Consider the following 24,181-nt stretch of genomic DNA (forward strand, 5'->3'; position numbering starts at 1 on the left):
TTAAGCTACATTTACTCCGTTAATTGGAATTTTTAATTATCTTATAAACAAAACAACTTTAAAATTGTTTCTTTTTTACCCATTAAAATGATTAAATGAATTATTTTTACAAGATTTCACAAATAGTATTTAGAAAGAAAGAGTGTGAAAACTATCCTAGTGAATCAGAACACCTTAATGGGTAATAATACGTATAAATTTGCAGATTTTTTTCCACACATTTTATGAATTTATTCAACAAGATATATCGTACTCTTTTAATTGAAGTGAGATGAAAAAAAAAGACTTTCAATCTTTTCACATAACAATTTTTTATGTTGTTGCTTTTCAATCCTCTGCAGCAAAAAAGAACCACCAACTAATATCTCAACAATTTATAAGTAATATAATTACGAAATTTAGGGGAAAAGATGAGCTATTATTGCTCTGATTTTGCGCAATATTCTCTCATGAGAAATGAATGACCACGATGAGAGATGAAGGAGTGATGAAATATTTCGCGATATTTTCCGAAAAAAATTATCCTCAAAATGCACGGAAAGAAGAAATGAAAGATATGCTAGAAATAGTTCAGTTCCCTCTTATTATCACTAATTATTCGCCAATTTACAATACAACGTTTATTTTGGGATACAAGAGAGCCTTCACTATTGGATGTTTACAACGATATAGGTCAGAGGTTCTCTTTGTATTTTTTTATGTATTTGCCACATTATCTTATTGTTTACAATTTTACGTAAAACCATCTTTCCTCTGTATATATTAATCATTTGCAGGTTGTTTCAAGCTCTCTTCTTGCAATACTCTCGCCTGACTCTTCAATATTGGTCATAAATAAGTGTAGAAGATGGTAGAGGAAAAAATTGTGCGTGTGTGTTATTTTAAAACATCTGTATACTATAAAAAAAAAACTGAGAACACAGCAAAAAGCGCGACTTATGATATAAGAGTTTTGATGGAAGTCTCCAATTAAATATGCAAAATTTTTTTTAGTTATGAGAAAAAGATAAGAATTGATTTGCTATTGTTTCCTAGACGCATAAAAAATTTCCTGTTTTTTCGCACTTTTTTTCCTTTAAGATTTTTCTCATGATTTTATGCTGAGATTGAGGTTTATTGGGAGGCATTTTAAATGACATGGAGAAATTTAAAGTGAGCTCCAAGAGACTAACTTGCTCAAGAGCTTAGGTTCGATGAGAAAGAAGAGAAATTCCCAATAGGTTATTGCATAAAACGACCTGTAAATAGCCGCGAGGAAAATAGGGTTTGCTATTTAGTAAATCTGTGAAGATTAGGAAAAAAATCTTGAACAGGATGTTTGAAAAGAAACTTTGGAGTTACAAAGTCCAAACTTTTAATCTTGAGATAAATCTTTAAGCTTTCAAACTTCAAACCTGCTTTTAAAAGCTGTTTTGTTTTCTTTGATAAATTTCTATATTTTAAAGTCCGTTTTCTTTTTCTCTTTAAACTTTAAGGATTAAGGGGTTTCCCCAACAAGGTCAAAAGAGGTCTATAATTTTTTATAGCTTAACTCAATAGATGAACAATCTAAGGCCGGCTTCAGACCTAAGGTTTAGCCCAGGTCCCGATGGTCTCGAAATTTAAAATAGCAACCAATTTTATTGGTTTGTCAAAATTAAATGGATCACTTGCCCATGTTTTTCAATCTTAAATGACAATTTTGCAAAAAATCTTGAATGATAAGAAATTAGAGAAGTTAAGCCATATAGCTAAGCCTTAGGTCTGAAGTCCGTATAAGAATATAGCATAAGAATTTCAGAAATCAATTCGAAGTATTTTCGAAGTTACATGAACGAAAGCAAAGAGCCCAGAACAAATTTGCGAAGATTTGGAAAAAAGGTGTTGACTAAATAAAAAGAATGAAGTTATTCTCTTCGGAATTAAATGCACTTCTATTTGAACTAAAAGAATTGTGGTAAACCTATCTTTCTATCTTGTACAGCATGTTAAAATCAAAATTTTGTCCCAAAAATGCATGTTTATTTTAATAATCGTGAAAAAAGTTACAATTTCACTATTTTCTTCGGATTATCTTAGTTTAAATATCAAATTCACTTATGAGAATTGTTTTTTTAGTTGCTTTTTCTCACACAAAAATTACGAGCTGCAGATTTTCCGCCAATTAGGGAGTGTTGCGACGACATGCTCTATTGAACTATTCATTAATCTGCCATTTTTTAATAATTATTTTCAAAAAATTGTAGTTAGACACTTTACATTATGTACAAACACATACCAAAAATTTCAAGAAGATTCATAGTTTCTTTCTTTTTAATAAAAAGCTCTCGAAAAACAGCTCGCTTTTAACTTCCTAATTAATGGAACCCCCTTAAATGAAGCTAAAAGTTCACAAAAAGTGATCTGAAAAATAGATGTAAAACTTTTCCAAGTTATCTTTAACTTTTACGCTAATTTCGAGCATAATAGAGGAATCTGGGGCAAAATGTGACATATCAAAAATTTTAAAAATATATATCTTTCAAATTAAGAGACCGAGTCTTCAAATTTTTTAAAAGAAACTTTATGAACCTAAAAAAAACATACTTTTCCTTTAGAAATCATTTTACAGAAAATGATCAGTCGGAGGAAAATTTATCAGAAATGGGTCAAAGTTTAAAATTCCTTCTTCAAAGTGCTTAATACAAATCTCTCAAATATTTTGTGATTTTTTAAAAGGTAAAATATCTGTTTTGTTACATTTTACCCCAGGTTAATTGCTAAGAGCTTTTGAGATGAGTTTCTATTAATGAAGCGTCATATTTTTTAATTCAGAATAACAAACAATTTGAATATTTGAAAAATTCAATATTAAATCTAAAAGAAAACTGAGAAAACTGCTTTAGGTTCTAGTAATGCGTTTAAAATAAGGTCATTCCGAATGGAATGTTTCATGAAATTTAAAAACCCCAAGATGATGCATATAAATTTTCAGGCCATATTAATTCCCCTTTTCGTAAAAGAGTCTATAACTGTAAAAGTCCGCGAAAAGAGAGACAAGTCTGTGGGCTTTTTTGGCTACTGACAGAGCAAAAGAAATTCTTCAGCATAACATCATTCAGTTTGATATAATACTCACAAAAGAGTGTGTGAGAAGATTTATCTCATGTTACAAATCCAAAGAAACACTGGTTGAGTTCTCAATGGTCACTTGTGGAAAAAATTTTCTCACGCGCAACACTTGGATCCTCTTCACTTTTCAGGTCATTCGCACTATCCTTTCGCAAAAGGCCAATAAAAGGTGAATGATCCCTTCTTCCTTTTTTTTTATTATTATTGTTTCCTTTGCTTAGTTCCGCCTTAACAATTTCGACGCGCACAATGATTGTTAATCAATGGGGGAGCACTTGTGAAATTCTCAACAGTGCAAGAGTGTTACCAACAAGTGGATTTAGGTGATGAATAGAAAACTTATCTCACTCCTATATTCCTAACACTTAGAAAATTTAATTTGGCCACTGTTCTGTACGCAACGCGACACAGCAACAAAGAACTCACTGCACTCGCCTCCGATTCTGCTGTGGAACTGACACTCTTTGCTTGGTTTCCAACTGGAAAATCAACTTTTGCTTCTGGCATTTGGTCCCCCGTACTAGCGTTAGTGCATGTGTTGGAAAAGAAATCGTAAGAATGTGTGCAACGCTGATGTGGTTTCACATACATAACATTTCTGTGTTTTCAGTTGGCGGCAAAATTTCAATGGTGCTTGGAAGATTCGAAACTTTTGTTTCCATGAAATGTTTCTGAAAATTTCACGCATTGGCTTTCCTATTTTTTTTTATTAAGAATCTTAAGAACCGACATTCTTCACTAAAAAAAAGTATTTTCGTCGCCAAATTTAATTCTGGGAATATTTATTACTAATTGACTGAGTTAGACTGCTGTATAAACTATGTGACCCGGGATCGAACTCCTTTTAGGTGACTAGAAATTTTCGGACATTAAGGATGTTGCAATCACATCTACTAAGGTTCACTGCACTTAATTCTTTAGGACATAGTTTTCTCAATAACTCAGCCTATGTGGTATAAATAGATCTAAAATTTTAGTATGTGATAGTTGAGCCTAAGAGCTTTCGATTAAAAAAAATTAAGCCCTTCCCCCCCGACTCCTCTGACCCGAGCTATAAGAGGTCAAAAATTTAATTTTCAAATGATCATATCTCTGGTTCGGTGGCAGCAAAGCTGGTGGTTCGGTTGGCGTTCGGGATTTTGGCTTTCGGGATTTTGACCGGGACCTCTCTGGTTCTAATTGACAGAATTTAAAAAAAAAAATTTGATGTTGTGGAAAGCTCTCGTGGAATACTATACTCAGCTTAGCTCTTCATTATGCGGCACTTCGATATCCGGATGACAGCTGCCAAAAACCACCGGCTGATGTATTTAAAACGTTTTTTTTTAACAAAACATGCAGTTTTTCCAGTGTAAATTAATGTGTTATTTTGATTTTATCAAAATTTTAGACGCACAATTGTGCTTCAAAATGAAGCCTTAAACACACCATGAAGAAAGTTCTGTTGTTTTTCGACAGAAGGCAAAGTCATATTGCACAAAATATAAAAACCGTTGACCAGATTCAAAAAACCTAAATGTCATTTTGTCCCCAAGTCAGCCGGACAACGAAGAGCCGTGTGCACAACCCTTATGACACCTCATTTTCATCCGATTTATTCAAAGGTCCGAATTATCGAGAAATCGATTTTCAAAACTTTTTTTTCTTTTGTTGGTCTCCCCCCATTCAGACTATTCAAAATAGAAAATGATCAGTGATAAGCCCAGATAAGCTTATGGTACCTGAGATTCTTTACAGGTGACCTCAAAATGCGTGCAAAACTGAGTGCGTACAACTCGGAATGCGTGAAAATTCGATTGTTAGTTTAATTTTGGGGGTTAAGAATCGCATCGAGCAAATTTTATCCATTTCGGCAGACAAGAGCAGTTTACCCGTTTACTAGTTTCGAATTTACACGTATTTTGAGTTTCAAGCACCTCGAGTTGCACGCATTTCGAGGTCGCCTGTAAAGAATCTCAGTTACCATAAGCTTAGGCTTTTTTAAATTGTCTGAAGTAAATTTATAAAGCGAAATTCCCTTAAAACCAAGTTCATTACCTTCAAATACTGGTACAAGGAAATAGGCTATTATTTTGGGAATATAATGATTTTTACATAAATTGATGTACCTCAGCCGAGGTAAAATTCACTGTTCAATTTATTTTTAAACAGAGATGGCGTTATAAAATCACAAACCGCATTACGAGAACATGTGCAAGGTTTTTTCCGGTTTTTCAATGCAACGAGTAATACACAAACAAGTATAAAATACGGAAAATTTCGTAATGAAAATTTCATTTCATTTAACTTGAAGTTTTCATTCAATGATTAACCCTAACCATGGAAGAAGCCATTACCTCCAACACAGTGGAAGCGCGCCTAAATTGAATGACGATGTGTGAGCGTTCGCATTCGTTGTTGAAGTCATCATCATTGAATTGCTACGCATTCGATTGATGATGGGGAGGGGACTCCCTCCAATACATCGTACTTCCATTCATTCAACTTCTCGCGCACTCACACATTGGAGAATAGGCCAACGAATTTGGCGGGGACCAGGCTGTATGGTGTTGTGGAAAAAACATGCACTGCGTGGTTTGATTAGCGTATTTAATTAGAAGACAATAAAAGACACAAACTGTGTGTGGAACAACCGTTAAAAGTCATGCTGTAGAAATTAGGAGAATTTTGAAACAAGAGACTTTCTAGGTGAAATACCTCTCGGAAAGTTCCCGCGCAAAAAGTGGGATTCTGCGCAATCACGTGCAAATTGATATGACCACGACCAGACAGGATAATTGCGCGGGAAAATACTAAAAGTTCTTTGTTACCGTGCGTAATAGAACAATTCTCAAAGGGATGGCTGGGTGTATCTCGTGGGATTTCCAGGGCGTAATCAAATGTATAAATTCCATGAAAAAAATTCCACTACAATCCTTAGTAGCTCGATAAAAACAAGTCTATTAAATCTTTCCCAAATACAATGCAGAAATTAGGGAAGAAAATATTCAAGTCCAGTAGGAAGGGTAATGAGGAGGACTTTCTCCTTAGTATTACGGTCCATCAGGTGAAGAATTTGCGTATTCAGCATCTTAAGTCATTCATAGAGGTGTCTTTCGGTGGAAAAGTGAAAACTACTCGTGTAGCAAAATCCTCCAGCAATCCACATTTTAATGAGGTTGATAGCATTTTTGCTGACCATAAATGGTCAGAGAGAGAAAATCTAGTCTGTTTTTTTTTTCTTCTTTGATCTGCAGTACATGGTCTTTGAGGCAAGATGCACTCTGGACAGGCTTCTGACGAAAAGTGTCACGTTCAAGTTGTACCATGAAGCGTGCTTGAGGCGCTGTTCAGGGGAGCTAGTGGTGGATCTGGATAGAGTGTGGAGGGCCGATGGAAGAGGGTTTCGTGGTGTATGGGGTCGCTTGGTGCCCCCTTCAGGGGCAATTCCACCGGGTGAGAGGTCAGATTCATGTGGAATTATCAAATTTGATTTGGTTATTGTTTCCGACAACACCAAGGCTTCCAATCAATTTGACCATCAGTTGAGTCAAGTGCTGAATCTTGAAACTGATCGTCAGAGAATTCTTCTCAATTTTAACCTCTATAGAGGAACCTTTCCCACGATGCGTGACCATTGTGTACGATTATCTCTCTGTGGAGTAGATGTCTGTTCAAGAATTGCAAGAATGACTGAACATCCTGAATGGAATCAGCAGTTTCAGTTTATGTGGTTCTTCCCTGAACTATGTGGGAATTTTGGGATAAAGATTGAGTCTCCTTCCAATCTAAAATCCAAGACTATTGCTAAAATGAATATTTTTCTGAGGAATCTCTCTCACATGGTTGATGGAGAGGCCACACTGCCAACTTTTGGGCCAGCCTGGTGGCATTTGTACAAGAACCAAAAATACAGAGGTAGGATACTCTTCTCAATTGAAGCCACTTCACAACCCCAAACGAGTCCTTTTAGTCGATCCGTTAAAGTGAATGGGATTAACAGATTCTTTGAGGTAATTTTTCAATTATCCAAAAAAAAATCTCAACAATTTTAATTGGTGGAAATTTGGAATTTTTGAATTCTTGTGAAAGTGCCCAAGTCTCTTATTAGTAAGGTACTGTGCTTAAAAGAGTTATCGAAGTAGGATCCACTCAGAAAGCGCAATAGTTGCTCTAAAGAACCAAGCCTTTGACAAGATTGTTAATACATCTTTAAAAGGATTGTATTGAGAATTTTGTGTCTAAGTACCTAAAGAAACTCTAAGCTTCTTAAGGATGCACTATTTCGCTTTTAGTAGTCAAACCGACGGAGCCGAGAGCGCTATAAGCAGAGTATAACAATTTTGTTTCTATAAACGTGCTATCACACTAGGACTTTTTCAATTTGTAAATTCAATTTAATTTTCAGATGAATTGTTCCTATGCGTTATTTTTCAGTAAAAATCAATTAAATTGATAGATTTTCGCTTATTTATTGATATAAACTAATACTAGGCCCACCAAAATACATTAAAACATGGTAAAATAGCATAAATGTGGTTGGTCAATTAAATTTGAATTCAGCAAATTAAAATGTTAAAATTGCTCATTAATTTCAATTTTACTGCAGTTAAACAAGTAGCCTTTTGAACCAAATTGTTCTTATTAAATTTATTCACTCGTAATTAATTATTATTTGTGACCAGAAAAGTAAAATAAGTACAGTGATTAGTGATAAACTTGTATACGTGTGAACTGTGTGAACTTCAATATCGGGAGTAATTTGCTGAGTTCCTTCAAAGCAATTCGAAGGAAATTGTTGTGTTAAGAAATCGCAGTTGGGATGACTTCATACAGATTTTCAACAAGACTATGAAAGTTTTTTCAGGAGCCCCCTTGTCTGCAACCCTTTCTTCTGGTTTTGGGGATTCTTTTGCATAACAAATAAGTGATTTATAAGACATTTTAAATTACTATCACACATTTTCCGGAGTCATTCACAATCAAAAATCTCGCGGCACTATTTAAAATTGAGCAAATTTCTTGCAAAATGTGTCCTGGCTGTGAGAATTTTCAAGTAATTTCTAGAAATCTTATAACGCTCAATTGGCTCAATTGAATTTAAAATTAAATTGTGAAGATCCTAGTGTGATAGCACCGTAACAAGTAGTGACTTCTTTTCTCTGCGGGTCATTGGTGCCACTTCAAGACCGTATGTGATAATAGGTTTCACAATGGTCCTGTATATTTTGGTTTAGATGACCAAGATATCGTCGGTTGCGTCTACCTCTGTCGTATCTGCATTTCTTTTGTGTCAGCATTTCACGCAAGAGGGGACGTCTGTATTGTAGCTACACGAAATGCAGATACAAAACAAATGCAGATACGACAGAGGTAGACGCAACCGACGATATGTCTCTTGTATGGAAAACTGATGAGAGCACGTAAAAACATCTGCTTCCCACCACCAATATCACATCGACCTCTATCTTAACTTCATTGCTCGCAGTCAAACCCGAACCGATATATTTGAAGTGTTGGACTATCTCAAAGTACCCTTCGTCCATGGCTATGTATCGCCAGTGACCATACAATTAATTTTCTCTTCGTTGATCTTGAGTCCCATCCCATCTGCTCCGCTGCAAAAGCGAGTTCGACAAAAGTCTCCTTCACCGCTCGCGTCGAGCAACCCATGATGTTAATGTAGGCAGTCATCTGGAAGGACTTGTATACCTTGTATAGTAATATGCATAGCTTTATTACGTGGGATATAGAGCATCGTCTTGCCTCAGGATTGAGTCTAACCCTGAAAATCCCCATCCTCCTCCCATGGTTTTGACCTGGCACATAGAGTTGGAAATGGTCATTCTCAACAAACTGATTAGTTTGGGTGGAATGCAAAGCTCCCCCATGGCTGCCCACAAGCCTTTCTCTGTTGATTGTGTCGTAGGTCTGCTTGAAGTAAATGAAAAGCGGATGGAGTGAGATGTAGTACGGCCAGCATTTTTTAAGTACATGTCGTACATTGAAAAGCTGATCCAACGTAGATCTTCCAGGCCGGAAGCCTGCCAGATATTCTTCTATAGTTTTTTCAGGATAGGACCTCAACTTCTTAAGCATCAACTTCGACAGTACCTTATACGGACTATCTATGAGAGCGATTCCCCTGTATTTTACAGTCCAAACGGTCACCTTTCTTGTTGGGATGATTAATACTACCTTCCACCTCCCGATTTTACGGATTAATCCGGGGATGCGATCGTATAGTCCCTCCTCATGCTTTAGTAGTTCCGCAAGGCCGTTATCCTCACCTGAGGCCTTGCAGTTCTTCAGGAAGCGTCTGATGGTCCTCCATAACGACCATCAGAAACCGGTACCTCCTTCACCCGTGCCGATTTATCGTCGGCCGCGCACATCAAGTCGTGAAAATACTCTCCCCATCATACAACATCAGATGCTCGTGTTAAAAGATTTCTCTGTTTGTCTCTGTACAACCTGTGGTTCTAGAATTTAATATAGATTTAGATGCTACAGCAACAACTTTTAAATGCTCTGTAATTGACTTTTAAAATACTTATAATAAGAATTTTGGTTTTTAGAATTTGTAGTAGAATTTTCTTCTTTTCATTATCTTGTACAATTCCTCAAGTAAGAAGACATTATAGAACCAAAATTCTTATAATCTACCTATAGCGTTCTTGGTTCTGTCTTTGTGACTATACTAAAAGTAAAGTGGCACACTCTTAATAGAGGTTCTACAGGAATTTAAATTAAAAAAAAAAACTCATTATGAGCCTTTTAAAGGTGCAGTAAGAAATGACTTCTCAAAGTTTCGGCACTATAATACGGGTTTCAGACCTAAGGCTTGGCTATCTGGCCTAACTCCTCTAATTCCTCATCAAGCATGATTTTTTAGAAAATTGTTGTTTAGGATTGAATATTAAGGGCAAATGATTCATTAGATTTTGAAAAATAAAAAAAATTGCTTGTTATTATGAATTTTGAGACCTTCGATAACTCGGCTAAACCTTCAGTCTGAAGCCGGCATAAGGCAGCTATTTTGCTTCTTGGATAATTTTCTCATCAGTCTGTAATTTTAGTTTTTAGTTACACAAACAGACCATAGGAACAAATTATTCTTTAACGTCTTTAACGTCTTGTGAATGCCAACTTGGGATTGGGACTTACGAAATACTCGTGAATCCTATAGCGTACTAAAAAGTTCTTAAATTTTTGTACTTTTACACAATCATTATTCATAAAATGATCACTTGACGAGTTTTTTTTGTTTTTTTTTACAAACATTTGTTCTGAAATGTTCGTAAACACACAAAAAAAAATGTTCGCAAATTTTATCATTTATTCATAAAGGTTTGTCAGACAAAAAATGTACGAACAAATGTTTGTAAAAGACGAGTGATCACCATACGAACAATGTTTGTGAAAAAGTACAAACTTTTACGAACTTTTTTTTATAGGTTATACAATTTACGTGCATTTCGTAAGTCCCGAGTGGGAATTCACAAATATTTACGAGCAATTTTATAATTTTTTTTGTGTAGAATGTAGAACGGTAAATCTATTATAGGATAATTTAAAAATATTGGTTTTCCCTTTTTTCTTCTTTCTTAATCGCGCCAGAACGATTTCTGGACTTCCGCTAGGTTTAGAATTCACCTAGCAATTGTCGAGCTAGATTTTCTTCATTCTCCTTCAAGGCACATTCGACTGAAGATGGTTTGTGCTGAAGATTCTTCTATGTCTTATGACCTCCTCTGCACAGCCTATGACTCCTGCAATCTTTTCTTTCTCGAACTATCGCAAAAAATCCCAACCGTCTCCCTAAACCTAATTCTTCCGGATCTGAGACATGTTCTTAGGGATGAAATCCTAATTAGAAACTTCACCTCTCAATTGACCTACAAACTTACAAGAAGCAATTTAATTGACTTCCTGGAAAATAAAGGAGATTCCCAAGGAATAGTTATGGAGTTTCTCGAGGACACGGAAGTTTCTCTGAAATCTCTCAAGAAAGTTCTTTCAGTGGCGGATGATGGGGAGACTCTGATGAAGTGGCATGTCAACTTTAGAGCTCAAATTGTGGCTTCGCTGGAGAAATTAATTGATGAGATGAAACATGCGAGGGAAAATATTGATTTGACTTTGGTTGCAAAATTTCTTGATAAACTCTTGCAAAATTTGCATAACATTGCCAAAATGGGAGTTACAAAGTGGCCAGATTTGATGATTAAGCTCGAGGATGATCAGGGACGGGAATTTGGGGTACACAGGGTTGATTTGAAGGATATTGTTTATTTAAATCAGAAGTATGAGGGAGGATATTTGTGTCGGAAGAGACATAGTGTTATCTTTAAGAACTCACAATGTCGTCACGAAGAGACTTATTGTGGATGTATATCCGGCCATGGAGATGTCATTCTCTGGATGGGAGGAGAGAAAGAGGACTCAGAGTGGTGGCCGAAAGACTGGACGTACTCACCTACGTCCAGTTTCAATTTTATTGAGAGTCCTGTGAAGACCACTTTCAGATGCACTATCTATCTCTATCAGGCAAAAATTGAACCTGGCCTGAACAGATTATCCCTCTACGATACTTATGTGGATATTTTCTTCAATGGAATCCATGGGAAATCCACGATTCATCACCAAAGCCTCGTTCCTAATTGGAATGAAGTAGTATCTTTTGAGAATATTACACTAAACTGTGAAGGAGATTCCTGTGTTCAGAATCCTCCAATACTCCTCTTTAAGCTCTTCCATGGTGATAAGAAAAATGATGATTTCCTCGGAATGGGATACACAATCCCAAGGGTTAGTTTAAAAGATTCTCCTCAATCTAAAAGCAAACTGAAGTGGATACCCGTTGTAAGAAATGGAATAACAGTGGCACAATTGCTCCTCTCAGTTGATTTGGAAGAGACTTCTAAAGAGGATGGTGAAAAGCTGGTCAAAGTGGAATCACCTGTCCCAAAAGTAGTTGATGTTGCAATAGAAAAGTTCCATTTAATTTTCACCTGCTTCGGACTTCGTCTAATGGACAAAATTAATAAGAACCATTCTCAAATCTTCTTGGAATTTGGGAATTCAACTCTCTCAATGGGATCATGTTCCCGGATTGTGGGAAGAAGCTGCAATTTTGTAGATTGTGTCAAATCTTGCGAAGTCTATCTTCCGGAAAAGCTTTCCTATTGGCCTCCAATTGTCCTGAAACATCGAAGGGAAAAGTCTGCAAAATTAATTGGCATCACTGTTATTTCCAATACACAGCAATTCTTCAGGAAAAATCAACTATGGACAACTCACAAAGAGAATTCCGTGAAATTGGGTGACCTTCCTGAGAAAAAAGCATCAAAAATAGCCAATGACGAGAAGGTTGAAGGTGTAGGTCTGAATTTTGCCAAGAGCTTCATAAAGTCCACAATGTCGAGGTTTCTCAATTATGGGACTCAGGTGGAAGAAGATGTTACTAAAAATATGGATATTGAACAGGGAATTCCCAAAGAAATACCCACATCCGTGATACCAACTGATATTTCTCAGAAACTCACGTGGTGGTCAAAGTTCTTCAATTCTCTCGAAGAGAACAGTGAGAATTTTAGTGAATCAATTCACAAGTTGAAAATCTATCAATCAGAATTGGAAAATCAGCCGGAATTCGGACATTTCCGTGATTGGGCAGATGTCTTTGAGATGGGCAGAGCACGTAAGCAAAGCGGTGATGGATTGAAGAGGCAGAAATATTGTTTCCTTCGTGGTCACATTGAAATTCTCAAAGATTCTGATCCGACATTCAGTGAGAGACTTGCAAAGTAAAATATTTTTCCTTTCCATCAACCTCTGTTAAGTTCTTATTGCTGTAGAGGAGATTAATAGATTAGAGATTGTAGAGAAGAGCGATGTGCATTGAGACATATAAGCTTATATAGAAAATTTTTACTAGTATCTAGCGTTTTCAATACGTAGGGGAGACTGGGGCAAAAAGTCACAAATCGAAAAATTCAAAATTAAATATCTTCCAAGGTAAAAAAGATAGCGGCTTAAATTTTTTTCTATAGATAGTCTCCATAGACCTTCTTCAATGTGGTAAGTTTCTTAGGATTTGAACAAGGAATTTAGAAAATAAAAAAATATCGAAATTTTTAACCCTATTTTTGAAATATTTTGCTTGCAGAAAATAACAATTATTACCTACTTATTTTCCAAAATTTATGCACTGGTGAATATTTTCTAAATAATTTGGATTCTTTGAATACGAATCCGCTATCTATTTTAGAATTTCACAAAGGTTCTTTTCTCCAGAAATCCTTTTAATAATACTGACCACTTAAGGTAAAAAGTAACAAAATGTATAGAGCAAAAAGTAACAAAAAAGCGAAGCAATTTCTGACGTCTCACGGCGAAAAGAAACGTCATTTGCATGTCTCGCCGCTTGTTGTTTGCATTGGTCAAACGATTTGCAGTCTTTTGTGTGTTTTTTTCTAAAATAGCTTGAAAAGCGCTTTTCTCGTTTTCTCACTTTTCTCGCAGAGAAAACGGTGTTTTACAAAGGTGTAGATGAATAAATTTTCTATGAAAATATGTCCTCTAGGTATTTTTTCAAATTTACGGAAGCCCGTAATGAAGCGAATCAAAATATGATAATACTCAATGTCTGGTACTATTTGCCCCAGCATTTTTGAGAATAGTCTCAAAATTACCTTTTAGAAATTGGCTCGACAAACGTATTTCCTTACAAAATAGAGGAAAATTACTTTCACAAAGTTGTGGAGCGGTAAATTTCCTATAAAACTGCGCTAATTAGAAATTTTTGAATCGCTCGAGTAGCTTGCAAAAAAATAAAATATCCGTTTTGTGACTTTTTGCCCCAGTCTCCCCTACAGTAGAGTTCCTCAAATTTGAACATTTGGGGAGTATAGATGACATTCTCACTCCTCAAATTTGAACAATATTTTCAAAAACGTAACGGAATTCATGTAAAATTCACTTTTCCTAAACTAAGGAAAATACCTTTAGAGAATTTTATCAATTGAATTTGTTGTTAAATTGGTGGAATTTGATGAAGAAATTATTATAATACGACAATATTGAGGAAACAACAGAGAAAAATAGTTCTAATAATTTAGACTCCATGCAAAATTCCTTTTACATAACCTCATATTTTACATTTTGAATGCAACCGTCGTTCAAATTTGATGAGTTCATATTTGAGGAACTCGACTGTATGTGAGTTATGGTAATCATACGATTTTCGCCTTACAATGAATTCTTATGTAAATCCTAAGTACCTATCTATAACCGCTTGGCTCCTAGTTCCACTAATGATTGGATAAATGGACAAACACTATAATTATTTCCCAGAAATCCTATAATTTAATCGTATGTCGAAAAAATTAGTTTCTGGAGAAAGGTAGTTAAAAAAAACATGAAATTTTAAGGAGTCAGTCACTAACTCTGTAGAATAGTCTTGTAAAATTAACCCTCTAACGGTGTTTTCTTTAATATGCGAAAAAAAGTTCTAAAACAATATTTTCTAGGATAATTATGATCCAATAAAGTCGAAAAAACCATCCATTCTTCATTATCTTTTTTAGTTTAGACCAGAGGTGTGCAAGAAACCGTTGAAACCGAATTAACGTCAAAATAAGTTTGTTATAGTAGCGTTTTGACCATTGACGTACATGTTTCATTTGACGTTAATTCGGTTTCAACGGTTTCTTGCACACCTCTGGTTTAGACGCTAGGTGAGAAAATATAAAAATTTTTTGAAACTCTTTTTGTTTCTAAAATTCACATTTTTAGATTTTCAAATTTTTTAAATAATATATAGAAAGTAGAATGACATATCTTTCAGTAAAAAATAAATTTTTTTTAGTGAGATAAATTTTTAATCGGTATTTTTATGGAAATTGGAAATGATTTTTTTTGCACAAATATTTTTTGTTGCTTTTTCTCTGACCTGCCACACAAAACTGGGAATAGCAACAAAACGAAGAGTCAAAATGAGTTCAAACTTTCAAGAGATGTTTATACGACTATTACCGAGGACACTATAGCACTTTTAAATAAATAAAAACTTTATTGTCGCTGTAAATGTGATTTTTGTGAAGACCGCCTGGAGGCGGTCTTACCCGTTAGAGTGTTAACACGAAAGTTTGTGAAAAGGATGTTCTTCTATACAGAATATTGTATTGTATTGTATTTTATTGTATTGTATTGTATTGTATTGTATTGTATTGTATTGTATTGTATTGTATTGTATTTATTCTTCATCTTGATTGTGACATTTCCAACCTCCCCTGCGGCCATCGCCGTCTTAGCGTTGGTGACCAACTTCAAGAGCCAAAACGATGGAAAAGCTCTATCACGGGCTGCATAAGCCAAAGCAACATTTGCTTACAGATCTTTCACTAAAACCTTTAAGTAAGAATGTCAGGAAATGTCCACTCAATCCAGAGACAAGGCCAATATTGAAACATTTTGTCAAATCGGCAGTCAAATGGATTTTTGTTAAAAGTTTGTTAAAAGGATGTTTTTCTATATAAAATGTGAAAAAAAGTTATGTCAAATTGTTAATGGGCATCTTTTTGACAAAATTTGAACAAGATCCATTTGTTCGTTTAACAAGATATTTGTTCCAAAATAATTGACTCCAATTAAGAAATTAATCGCAGTAATAGTTAAAATTATTTATTTATTATCCTTTCGTAATAGTAACAAAATGGTAAGCCGTTCTTCTTTATTCTTCGACAAGTGTTTTTACAACAAAAAGAATCACGTTGCCGTGTAAGTCCTCGAGGCTTATACCGTGGTAATTTTGCAACAGGTGTGTGATGAAACTTTTATCCAATACTTTGCAGATATCAACAGGTGGTCAAACATTCTCGCGAAGTTTCAATTGTGGCTAGAATTTATGTGGTGAGAGGCATAAATTTACGATCTAGAGACGTAAATAGCGATTCAGATGCATATATTTGTATTGAATTTGGAAAAACGAAAATTATCGATCGGGACAATTTTGTAAAGAACCAGGTCAATCCGTATTTTGGGAGATGTTTCGAAGTTAAGGGGTTCATTCCTCAGGATCACATCCTCAAAGTCTCTCTCCGGGATCGGGATTTTAGTGAATGTACTGATGATTTGATTGGAGAAACACTTATTGATCTCGAAGATCGACTGTTTACCAAACATAGAGCATTTTTTGGACTTGCTGAAGAGTACAATATGTTTGGGTATAACATGTGGAGATATTCGAAGACACCACTGAAAATTTTACTTGATCTCTGTGAGGAATATAACTTACCCGAGCCAAGATTTACTGAAAATTCTATATGGATTGGAGAGAGAGAATATACTGATTCGACTAGGCTATCCTTGTCTGAAAACCTTCATGAACGCTTGGCTCTATCGGTTTTGAAGCAATTTGATCAGGTGATTGAGGGTGTTCAATTTGTTCCGGAACATGTTGAAACAAGGTATCTGTTCCGAAAAGATCGACCAGGGATTACGCAAGGGAAACTCCAACTTTGGGTGGAAATTTATGAGAGTGACTGTATCCCTCCTGCAATTGATATTAGTCCTGAAGTTCCCGAAAAGTACGAACTGCGAGTAATAGTTTGGAATACAGTGGATGTTGCTATGAAAGATACAACAATCCTGCGAACTAAAATGAGCGATATATATGTTAAATGGTAAGAATCATTAAACACTGTATTGATCCATTTTTAGTAGGCAAAGTTTAAAGTTTCAAGTTCAACCGCTGAACTTTCACCGAAAAAAAAACATCTTTCCCAATCTCTATAATTTTCAGTTGGCTCATGAATTGCGATAGGGATTCCCAGAAGACTGATGTTCATTATCGTTCATTAAATGGTGAAGGAAAATTTAATTGGAGAATGATTTTTCCCTTTCACTATTTGGTATCTGAGAAGAAGGTAAGCTCAACTTCTTACCACGCAGAAAATTATAATTGCATCTTCTATAAAGTGTGTAATGTATCAATTAAAAAGATAGTCACAACAAAGAAGCGGCGTTTCTATGAGAAATTCGATACAATCGTGAAGAGCCCACCTCTGCTCAATGTTCAAATTTGGGATAATGATACGCTATCGGCAGATGATTTTATAGGTGAAGTGTAGAAGAGTTGAAATAACATTGTTTCATTGTAATTAATTAGAAAATATTTCATTTTGATTTAATTAGGAGCCACAGCAATTAATTTGAATCATCTCAATGTCCCACCATCTCTAGCCAAAAATTGCTCTCTAAATCCTCAGATGGAATACATCAGTCTGTTCGGCAGCAAATCAATAAGAGGATGGTTTCCCACTCAGGGTAACTATGGCAAAAATGAATTGACTGTAAATATTTATTCTAGCGGGAAAATTTTCGAGAAAAAGCACTGGTAGATCCAATTTCATTCTTTCTACTTTCAGGGAAAAGTTGAGTTGGAATTGGAGCTTTTGACGGCAGCAGAGGCATTGATAAAGCCCGTTGGAAAACAACGAAAAGGACCAGAACCCCTAAAAGACCCAAGGTAAGTTGAATATTTACAAATTTGTAGCTTTATCAGTCTATGTCTTGGAATTTTCTAAGCCAAAATGGATTTTTCTGAAAAAGGGGTAATCATCAGTAAAAATATCATTACAAGAAATTATATGTGATACTGTTATGATTCTTCTAATCAAAGCTCTGAAACCTAGGATTTAAAACTGTTGTAGAATAATTTTAATCACAACATTGAAAAGTTAAATTCCATAAACTGATTTTTTAACATATAAAATATTAAAACTAAAGTCATTGAATGGATATTTACAACATTAGCGTTTCAACAGATCTAGTTATGCAACAGTCGCAATAAGTCAAACTCTAGATCAAACTATTATACGGACTTCAGATCTTTGGCTTAGTAACATAGTTTTAGGCGAGCTTTATAGAAAAATTTTGGTATTATGGTAAAATGAGAGGTATTAGGTGAGATTCTTAACAATCTCACCTACTATAATCCTAACAAAATTTCATGTCGTCCGATCGACCTCAAACTTGGCCAAAATGTGTTTCAGCACTTCCTGATTCCGAATATATATGTGGCTAATTTACGTTCCCGGCCGGCCGGCTGGCCGCTCTTTGGAGCTTAATAGCTCCTAAACTAAAAAAGATATCGACTTGCGGTTTTCGGCAAAGGTTAAATATCGTATGAAAATTGCAACTTGGTGCATTGACCCCCCACCCCCCACCCCTCCTTCCGCCATTTTGAAGACCCCCCTTTTTTTGTTTTCTCAATAGCTCCGCCCCTATGGCATCGATCGGGCTCAAATTTTAGTATATTATAGCTGGGCCTCAGGGCTTTCCATCAATACCAAACTTAAGGTCCCCCGACCCCCCTGACCCGAGCTATGAGGGTCCAAAAAAAATTTCTTAAAATAGCCATAACTCCGGTTCTAATTGTCAGAATTTAAAAAATGGGGGCTTTTTGGAAAGCTCTCGTGAAATGCCACTTCCCCTTCTAACATCGGAAGTTCATAAAACCACCGCTAGGGGCGCTATTATTAAAAAGAAAATTTTTAAATCTTAAAAGTTAAATAACTCAAAAATTCCATTGTGCATCGGGCTGAAATTTTAGTATGTTGTAGCCGTTGATTATACCTATCAAACAAAAAAAACCTTAAGTCGATCTAAAACCCCTGACCCGAGCTATAAGGGGTCAAAGTTCGAACATTGACCGGCCTCTATCTCCGGTTCTAATTAACATAGCGATCTAAATTTTACCTTTTTGGTTTCGTATCGATGAGCACTTTCAGATGGAAGTTCAAAAAGTCACCACAGGTGGCGCTGTGATAGCGTCAAAATTCATCGAAATTCAAAGTCACTTTTCTCAAAAACGGCATTGTGCAAGTTAATGAAATTTTGGTATGTTGTAGTCCAGTCTAGGACGTTTCCAAAATGGTGCAAATGTGCGCTGTGGTTAAAACAGAACCGGAGATATGAGGGGTCAAAGTTCACAAAATTCAAAAAATCATATCTCCGGTTCTATGTGACCGATTTTGATGAATGAGGGCTTAAACGAAAGATCTCACCAAATTCTACAACTTTCTAAAATATTTGAACTTCGTGGGACCAACACCAGGGGCGCCACAGTCGAAAAACCAATTTCAATATCACATAACCTCAATTATCTCGACTGTCGCTGAACCGATTTTGATGATCACTTCGACATAATTGTAGAGGACATTCGTCTCTACATATCATCCATACACCATTTTCCGCTCAGACTACGCTATCACTCCGATTTTGCCGTTTAAGTGTGAAAAAATTGACTTTTCCCATAATAACGCTTTGAAATTACTCAGATGCCAATTTGACTGCCTCTACTCCACAAAGACACTTAAAATATGGTTTTAAATGGAAAGTCCCACAAAATACAACAATTCTTTGATATAGTTGAAGTTCAACAAATGACTACTTGGGGCACTCTGGATGAAAAAACGAGTTAAGAAACAAAAAACCTCGCTTATCTCGGCTTCTGATTAATCGATGAGATCATGTTCCATAAGAAAATTATAGAGTACATTCTGGTCTACATTTCATCCATATATCACTTTTCTGTCAGTTCATCCAAATCCTTGATATTTTGGTTTAAATACAAAATTTGTATAATTTCACGAATTTGATTCAAGATAACTAGATGGCGACTCACAATTTCAGCTCTAAATCGAATTTGCATGCACTCCGAGTTAGCTCATGTTAAGAATCTCACCTACATAAGCCGGTTAGGATTATCTGTCCTTTTAATACGCTTTTAAAATTTTATGCTCCTGCTTCTTATTTAGATAATAAGGATTTGGAATATTTTCGGTCAGTTAGTTTTACTTGATGGGGATTTAATCATTGATTACGACCTGGGTTTAGATTTATTCACTTCTTTCCTCACACAAAGTAAATGAACGAAATGTGATGTGAGAAATAATAAATTTAATCCTTTAAGGACGATTGGGTCACCCGTGACCCATAGCGAAAACAATTTTTCCTGACTACCTGAAGTTATTTCCTCCTAATGTTTGTACATAATTACGAAGTAGAAAGGTGTAGGAATCTAGGATATTTTTTGCAAATTCATTCATTCATTCATTTTCAACCGCTTATCCCTATTGGGGTCGCGGGCCCATGACATCCAAATTAGCAGCCCACGCTTGTCGATCCTCCGCTACTTCAGGAAGATGTTCGGGTTCGATCCCGAGGCGTTCCAAGGCAAGATTCTGAATTTGATTCAGCCACCTTGTCCTAGGTCTGCCCCGAGGCCGAGGTCTCCTCACAATGGCTTGCATAGCTTTTCTGGGGAATCTTTTGCAAATCTCCAGCTATTTGCTATATAAAAAATATTTGAGCTCAAAAATAACGAATTTTCAAATTTTCACGTTGGTGCTTGAATTTTAATATTTTTAATATTTCCAATTTTTTAAGCAAAAACCTCTTGGGACTAGAAACTATAATAACTATACATAATATTTCTCAACAAAGTAAAAATTATAGTTTATTGGTATTTTCAGGAAAGCTTCATAATTTTCATGGGTCTTATATGACCCAATCGTCCATAAAGGTAAAAAACACCGAATCTGTCTCTAATGAATTTTCGAAGATTTGAGGTTAGACTGTTTCATGTTTTTGCTTATGTGTGCGCAAAATAGTTAATTATTCGTGTAATATTGTGTGATATATCAATTAGCTGAGATTTCCCAGTGCAATACTGACTGAAGAAGGTAATATTTTGATAATTTATAAGGCACTTGTACATGACTTCAAAAATGGAAAAAAAATTTCATAATCAATGAATCCGAAATAATCCACATATTATGCCCGGAAGATAGCGACGATGCCCAGACGACAATTTTGTCCAGAACGAAAGCGACATAATATATTTGGAACAAGACGTGGATGAAGTGGACTTTGAAGTCTTCATCGAGAACGCATCAACTCTGGAAGAACTCCCGGATCCACAGCAATGTGCAACTGTACGTCTGAAATTCCCAGAAACAAGCAACATTACACCTACCCATTACAATGTTTCGAAGAAAACTGAGGTGCACATGGTGCTATCAGAAAAAAGGATTATAAGACTAATTGTATAAGTGAGGCATGCGACATTTATCTCTGTGACCTTACCAGTATGCGAAATTTGTTTCGATGAATATCATAAAAATTAAAAATGAAGTAAACAATAATACATTTTTTCATAAAAATTTTTGTTTTGTGTACAAGTCCTCAAGAGTCTTTGAGACCAAAAATTGAATGAGATTTTTTAAAATTAATTTTTGATCGTTTTAATTTTTACTCGTACTCTAATTTTTTTTATTATTACAAATATATTCAAGTTATTTATCCTTCAATAATAACAGAGCAAATGAGTAAACTAGTCGTCTTGAAAATTTTGTGCTTTTTTACCTTTATGGACGATTGGGTCACATATGACCCACAGTTTTCCAGGACTCCTACGAATGGAAAAATGTCTTTAACCATAAATCTCTTATTTCGGCTAAAATATCGAGGGAAACTTGATTTCATTGAATTCCGCTCAGCGGAAAGCTTCGCGTCCTTAAAGTGTTAACATCAGCTAGAACATACTAAAATTTCAGCTCAATCGGATGAGATTTTTGTTTTGACAGTTATTCAAAATGGCGGACAGAAACGTCAAGTCAAGATGGCGACCATACCTTTTTGTAGATCTTGGTCATTTTATCTTAAATTTCCAAAAAAAATTGGATAATTTTTAGCCAAATACTTCTATAAGAAAGCTTTAGAAAGACCATTATATACAATTTTACAACATAAATGGTGGCCGCAAATTCTTGCTTCCTGATTTTCGTTTCGCTTTGTTAACAGTTTTCTTTTTTTTTCATTATATATGCTTCCAAGAGCGCAAGCTCAAAAGCATTATTAATTTAAAATAAATAAAAATAAAATAAATAAATAAATCTTCTTAGGAAGATAATAGTGAAAAAAAGTATTTTACTAAAAAAAAATGCATAAAATCGAAGTGGATTATTCTAGTCAGATATATTTAGAATAGATTTGGGCAATTTAGGGTAAATTAAGCTAATTCAAAACCTGCTCCAAATGGAAATTTTTCGCTACTCCAAATGGAAACGTCATTTTTTTTCATGATAAATACAGTACTAAATTATTATATTTATATATTTTCTATACCTCAGTTTCATTATTTAGTTAATTTTGCTCTAAATACAGCGAAAATCCATTCATATTCCCAAATTTTAATTTGTTAATTTCTCAGAAACTTAGAAGAATATCAGAAAATTAGAATTATATCTTTTCACCATCGAATTTTTCATAGATCGACCATGTTTTCCAAAGAAAAACATAATAAAGTGACTGTTGTTTATTCGTTTTGTTTAGCATTTATGTCATATTTCTGGCTAATTTTAGTTAAATTAAGTGCTAATCTTTATTGTTACCGGTACGTGAAGTTTTCAAATGAAATAATTACCTATTTCGTGAACAAAAAGGGTTTTTCTGAAGTATCTGCGAATGCTTCAATAGGAAACCCCGGAAATATGATATTTTTGGAGAGATTTTCGTTTTGTTTTAGATGAGAAAGGAAAAAAGACCAAGAATAAGAACAAATCCTGCATTCAGAGCAACTCAATAAGGTTTTTGAAGCCTTTCGTCGCGGTTTCACTTACACAGTTTGTCTCCAATTAGAAACTTTCCCTTGTCTCCATTTGGATTAATTTGTTTCCAATAGAAGCATTTTACACTCGCGTATTTTTCTTGTATTTAAGAAGTTTTCAAATGACATCTAAAGAATTTTCACTAAACAGTAACAATATAGAAGAGTCAAGGAGCAAATTTATGTAATTCTCTTCAGAAAAGAATTGAACTTAAAGTGTTGAATCTTCTGTCAAAGTTAAAGCGTCTGAAAATGGTTTTGAATTAGGACATTTACCCTACTGCTCTGAAATCAATTTTGGATTGCACCTTCAGATAACTTTTTCACGGAGCCGTTTTTTGACAAAATACCTATACTAGCATTTCATTTACTATTACTGAAACTACAAGAATACTTTTGAGGATCATTGTACCTTACTTGGTACATAACATATCCCTATATCCCCTATATACTTTGACATGGTAGACCAGATCGGCGCAGACGGCGCAGACTATCAATAAGTGCTAGAATTAATGAAAGTCTCACGAACAGCAGTGTGCAAAGTCACCCGCAACGCCGGTACTTCGCATGTATCATGTAAAATTGCGTCTAAAAAATAGAATCCTTATGATAGCCTAGGTAGCCTATGTTAAGAAGAAGTAAAAGTTCTTTCTCTTGCAAGTACAGTAACTTATTTCGGGCAATACGAGCCAATCTAGCGAGAGAACGCAGGGAATCCACGAGGAATCTAGGAAACCCATACATTTTTATGAAATTTAGTGAACCTATACATTTTTTCACGGAACTCAGATAATCCTTTCAAGCCTTTTAATAAACCCTGGGCACTTACAATTTTTTCAGGAAACTCACGGAGAACTCGGGAAGCTTATATATTATTTCAGGAAACCAGAAACGTTAGACAGTCTGATTGCCTATGAGTTATCCCTTGTACTCTTGTTATTTTGAAAGATCCCTGTTATTTTTTTCTGATCACCCCTTGAGACGAGCCCCCAATGACGCTGCAAATCTGGACCAAAATGCCCAGTTTTGTAGCATTGAGAGCAAAATATCTGTCCCATAGGGAAATCCTACAACAATATGTATTCACTTGTAGGAATTCCTAGAATAATTTGGCTTCTATGGGGGAGAGAGAGTGAGAGTTTGAGCACAACAAACCACTTAATTATTGGACGCGACAGCAATTCCTCACCCATTGTAGATTGTGTTGCAAGAACGTTGACTTGATGATCTTAATGAATTGCCATATCCATTTCAGTCGACCCGACATCTCATTCCAATGGTACAAGTCACCATGGAGAACTCTTCAGCATATTCTCCTTCCGAGTATCTTGGGCAAGTGTCCGGTTCAATGGATGTATGTGGCGGGAGGATTTGTTTTGCTGCTCATCATTGTGATTTGGATACTGTGAGTATATAAATGAGAGCGTTTGAATA

At 35.3% G+C, this 24,181-nt stretch overlaps 3 protein-coding genes across 3 annotated transcripts in view; 2 read left to right on the forward strand and 1 right to left on the reverse strand.

The window, feature by feature from the left end:
- LOC129804199 (CD82 antigen) overlaps positions 1-3,587 on the reverse strand; it is a 39,724-nt gene extending 36,137 nt beyond the window's left edge. The window contains exon 1 of the mRNA XM_055851303.1: positions 3,098-3,587. The gene's annotated coding sequence lies outside the window, so the exon portion shown is untranslated. The remainder of the gene's footprint in view (positions 1-3,097) is intronic.
- Positions 3,588-6,052: 2,465 nt separating this feature from the next.
- LOC129801019 (fer-1-like protein 4) lies at positions 6,053-12,882 on the forward strand. The gene is made up of 3 exons (XM_055845774.1): positions 6,053-6,247; positions 6,327-7,082; positions 10,690-12,882. Exons 1-3 carry the CDS (start codon positions 6,053-6,055, stop codon positions 12,880-12,882), a joined length of 3,144 nt encoding a protein of 1,047 aa, XP_055701749.1.
- Positions 12,883-15,787: 2,905 nt separating this feature from the next.
- On the forward strand, positions 15,788-24,181 carry LOC129804197 (fer-1-like protein 6). The gene is made up of 7 exons (XM_055851300.1): positions 15,788-15,852; positions 15,927-16,757; positions 16,877-17,000; positions 17,076-17,193; positions 17,269-17,426; positions 17,502-17,602; positions 24,003-24,181. The coding sequence occupies exons 1-7, from the start codon at positions 15,788-15,790 to the stop codon at positions 24,154-24,156; spliced, it is 1,551 nt and encodes a 516-aa protein (XP_055707275.1). The 3' UTR covers positions 24,157-24,181.

This window comes from Phlebotomus papatasi, chromosome 2 (assembly GCF_024763615.1).
Source record: "Phlebotomus papatasi isolate M1 chromosome 2, Ppap_2.1, whole genome shotgun sequence".
In the NCBI taxonomy this organism is placed as follows: Eukaryota; Metazoa; Arthropoda; class Insecta; order Diptera; family Psychodidae; genus Phlebotomus; species Phlebotomus papatasi.